This window comes from Dendrobium catenatum, unplaced genomic scaffold (genome assembly GCF_001605985.2).
Source record: "Dendrobium catenatum unplaced genomic scaffold, ASM160598v2 fragScaff_scaffold_807, whole genome shotgun sequence".
NCBI classification, from domain to species: Eukaryota; Viridiplantae; Streptophyta; class Magnoliopsida; order Asparagales; family Orchidaceae; genus Dendrobium; species Dendrobium catenatum.
The window spans coordinates 783,915-788,516 of record NW_021319269.1 but is presented as its reverse complement, the minus strand read 5'-3'; the positions used below and the strand labels follow the sequence as shown (position 1 = coordinate 788,516).

The window sequence follows — 4,602 nt, the reverse complement described above, 5'->3', positions numbered from 1 at the left end:
TATCCTTTTAGCACTCTCGACTAATTGAGCAAAATCTGTAATATCCTGCACCAATAGTGGCTACCTCAAAGTATTTCAAAGTCACTCCAAAAATTGGTAACACTTTTACTCTAACGTGCTAATCAACTGTGGTGCATATCTTGAGAGAGCAATGAACTCTATCTCCTAGCAAATGGGGGTACAAACCAAATATTGAATGTCTTTATAAACTCCTCCCAAACAATTAGAATATTTGCATGACATCGAAACTTCTCTCTCAGCTAACTAAGCCACTGACGTTCTGCCTCTCCTTCTAATCGAAAAGCATGTGTAACTCTCCTGTCAGGAGGATAATGCATCTCATTTAGAGTTTTCTATATCCTCATCATCCAATCTAAGCTACTCTAGGCTCAATAACACTTGATTATTTAGAATGTTATAATCTTATAAAATTCTATAAATATCTATATGTATCATCAAATCAGGTACCAAAAACTTGAGTATGAGCCTAACATATCAATTGCAATATCAAACCAATAATCTGAGAAACTACCTCAGAATTGATCACAGGAGCTATACCCTGAACCTGGGCTGCCTAACTATACCTCTAGCTATTGGTCATATCTTGATCTAGTTGAGGTGGATCAACCATCTCTAAATATCAAATATAGTTCAATGCAATACATGCATATGATAAATAAATAAATAAAATGACCACCTAAAACTACCGAGAACCATCTCACTCTTTTATAAATTAAATCATATGAATAAGTTATGATTTACTTCTCCAACTTTGATCTAATACCAAAAAACTTGTAATAACACAATCAGATACCACACAGGTCAATTTGTGTTTGATTGTGGTAAGAATAACCCCAATATCTAGTTGGAGAAGTACTAAAATTAATCTTCTAATGTATATACTACATAAAGCTATTGTTAATGCAATATAAGCAAGAGACCATTGAATCTAATAATAATTTTTATTTTATATATCATCCAAAATATATACAATATGAAGTTTATCTAGAACAATTCTTAACAATAGAGAGACTAATAAAATAAAAGTCAAGCCTATAAAAAATTAAAACTAACTAACCAAAATATACCTACAATATAGATTAGAGCATACTATCCAAACTACTAAGCTTACGTCTTACCTTCCCCATGGCCTGAAAATTAAAGTAGAAGTAGGAATGAGCTAATATCACTTAGTAGGCTATCATAACCTATAAAAAAAATCAATTACTAAAACCAAAATAAAATAAAAAATACTATGCTATAATAATAAACTGAAGTATTCTTTAGAAAGTTAAAATTGAAGCATATACTGAATCTGAAGGCATTTAAATAATTATTAAAATTAATTGAATTATAAGCTAATACATCATAATAGAATCCCACCGTGGTATCCCACTAGCTCCGGCATAACAACACTTCAGTAATAGAATCCCACCTTAGCATCCCACTTGCTATGGCAAAATAATACTTTGAAAATAAAATCCTACCTCGGTAGCCCACTAGCTCTAGCATAACAAAATCCCACCTCGGGTCTTGCATGGCAACTGAGTGGCACTGTTGAGTTCGACTGGCTTCATGGCCTTCTTAATTCTATTTTAGTCTTACTATTTTTTCAGGTTGCCTTGTAATATGATGTTTTTCTTTCATTGGCCTCTTTTGGACCTTTCTTTTCATTTTTCTTTTCTGTTAATAGATGAATCTTATTAAAAAAAAAAAAACCTCAAGGTTTATTGATATGTACAAATAAATTGCTTTGTATAGTAACCTGCCTTCCAGATGGATAGCTTCTATTCACCAATAGCCCCCGCAAGAACATTCTCCATTTCTGAACCTATGAAACCGATTAGAATCCCTTAGAATTATTTCTCTGCTTGTTTTCATCGATATGAATTTAATTGCCGTGTGACAATCTCCACATACTCGCAGATTTTTGAACACTCGAATTGGCCTTGGAGATTTAGTGGAAAGAAGACCAAATGCCACTGCAATCTTCTCACTATGCTGCAACAAATACTTCTCTTTGACATCTTCCTCCACATCATGAAGAACACAATCTATATCTGGAACATAACCCATTATTTTAATTTCATCCACCAGTTCATCCAATTTCTTGAATATTTCTTGAGCTTGTGGATGACTGGTATCTGCCACATGGAATTTATGAATTATTTTTCCTACTTCTATCCAACTCATTCCAGCTTCTTTGCGTAGTTTCATCTCCTTCAGTCCTCTCCTCATCTTTGCCACCTCTTGCCACTGACCTGCTACAGCATACAAGTTTGAAAGCAAAATATAAGCTGCTGGATCACTAGGATCCAGTTCTACAATGTTCTTGGTTGAAGTCTCCCCGAGTCTAACATTCTGATGCAATCTACAAGCACCAAGCAGAGTCTTCCACACCAGAACATCAGCCTTTAAGGGCATTGAAGTTATGAACTCGAATGCTTCCTCGACACGGCCTGACCGGCCCAGCAAATCAACCATGCAAGCATAGTGCTCCATTCTAGGAACCAGTCCATGATCTCTCTGCATGGAATGAAAAATTTTCAGACCTTCTCTTACAAGACCAACATGACTGCAAGCAGACAGCACTGCTACATAGGTAACTTCATTTGGCCTTAGGCCTGTAGAAAGCATTTCATGGAAGAGTTGAAGAGCACAGTGTGCTTCCCCATGTTTTGCAAAACCAGTTATCATTGAAGTCCATGAGATAACATTACGGTATCTCATTTCATCAAAGACACTGCAAGCATCCTCAGTATTTCCACACCTTGAATACATAGATATAAGAGCATTGTTGATGCAAATATCAGACTCATAACCCATTTTTAGCAACTGACCATGAAGCTTCTGGCCCTTACTCATCACTCCAATGCTTGCAGCAGAACTTAAAAGGCTTGCAAATGTGAAGGCGTTTGCTCCCAAATTCATGCTTTCAATTTGTTGGAAGATATCAAAAGCCTCTTCAGAGTTTGAATTCTTTACATACCCATCAACAAGGGCATTGTATGATACCAAATTCTTTTCATACAGCACTTCAAAAGCTTTGCAAGCATCTTCCATCCTACCAGAGTTGGCGAACATGGTGACCAAAGAGTTACCAACAAAGTTGACAAAAGCAAGGCCAGATTTGATTACATGGGCATAGACTTGTTTTCCTAGCTCAGCATTGGATAGATTGGCACATGCCTTGAGAATGCTAGAATATGTGAAATGGTTGGGCTTGATCTTTCCCTCTAACATCTTCAGGAACAAGCTCAAAGCGTGTTCATCATTTCTGTCACCCTGAACATAACCAGAGATGATGGCAGTCCATGACATCACATTATGCTGAGGCATCCGGTCGAAGACCTTCCTCGAATCAACCATGGCGCCTCCTTCCACACATTTTGCATACATGTTGATCAGGCTACAGCCTACACAAACGTCAGAAACAAATCCAATTCGGATGGCTAGAGAATGGAGCTGTTTCCCAAGTAGAAGTGATTCCAATTCAGAACACGCCGAGATGACACTAGATAAGCTGTATTGATCCGGGACAAAATCATCAAAAACAAATTCCACAAACAGTTTCACAGCATCCAGGCAAAGCCCATGCTGTGCATACCTAGTAATCATCAACGTCCAAACAACCTTATTTTTCTCAAGTAATTCATCGAACACCCTGCGAGCAGAAGCCAGGTCACCAATCTTCGCAAACATATCGATCAAAGCGCCGGCAACAGATGCATTTCGCTTGCAAAATCCAGTTTTTATTGCAGAACCAAGAAGCAAAATCCCAATTTTACTGAAATCCGGGTTCGAACAAGCGTGTAGCACACTTGAAATAGTGAACTCGTTAGGAATCAATCCTAAGTCGAGCATCTCGAGAAATATGGATAGCGCCCTGCCCTGCATCTTGTTCTCCGTTGCAGCAGAGATCATGGCGGTCCAGGAGACGACATCTCGTTCTTCGCCCATTTGATTGAAGACGGAGAGAGCAGAGTCCCAGTCGCCGCACTTGGAGTAGAGGGTGATGAGGGAGTTGGAAATGACGGAGTCGAAGGGGAGGCCGGAGAGGACGAGGCGGCGGTGGATGAGGCGGCCATGATGGAGGTCACGTGAGCGGATGCAGGAGCGAAGGAGAGCAGAGTAGGTCCGAAGTTCGACAGGCGCGTCGAGCTCCGTGGTGGTGTCAAGAATGGAGCGATCCTCGTCGCATCGGCTGTAATCGGCGAGGCGGGTTAGATGTTTCTTGATTGGCTTGAGGTGAGAGTGCTTCGCCGGCGGTGAAGGGTTTTGACGGGAAGTAGGGGAGGGTTTGAGTGAATGGGAAGGAATTTGAGTGAGAACGTGAAGGGTGGAAGCCATGAGATGCTCGAACTCGACTCAGACCGCCCATTAGAGTTTGATGAACATTGTTTGGTTAAGGGCGAATTATTTTGTCTAAATTATTCTTTTTCTATATGAGATGAGTATACTGCTTAATCTCATCATATGTTTTAATTAGAGGCTAATATTTATTATAATTCACTAATAAGTATTTGCTTAGCAAAAATTTTTTGGCTAATGTATGTAGATGCAATTTGGCTACTGTTAAAAATTTATATGAAACTAATATAT

General features: G+C 38.9%; 1 protein-coding gene across 1 annotated transcript; it reads right to left on the bottom strand.

Moving 5' to 3' along the window:
• Nucleotides 1–1,310: 1,310 nt before the first annotated feature.
• On the bottom strand, nucleotides 1,311–4,397 carry LOC110104143 (pentatricopeptide repeat-containing protein At3g49170, chloroplastic). The gene has a single exon (XM_020833119.2). It carries the CDS (start codon nucleotides 4,348–4,350, stop codon nucleotides 1,792–1,794), a length of 2,559 nt encoding a protein of 852 aa, XP_020688778.1. The 5' UTR covers nucleotides 4,351–4,397; the 3' UTR covers nucleotides 1,311–1,791.
• Nucleotides 4,398–4,602: the final 205 nt, after the last annotated feature.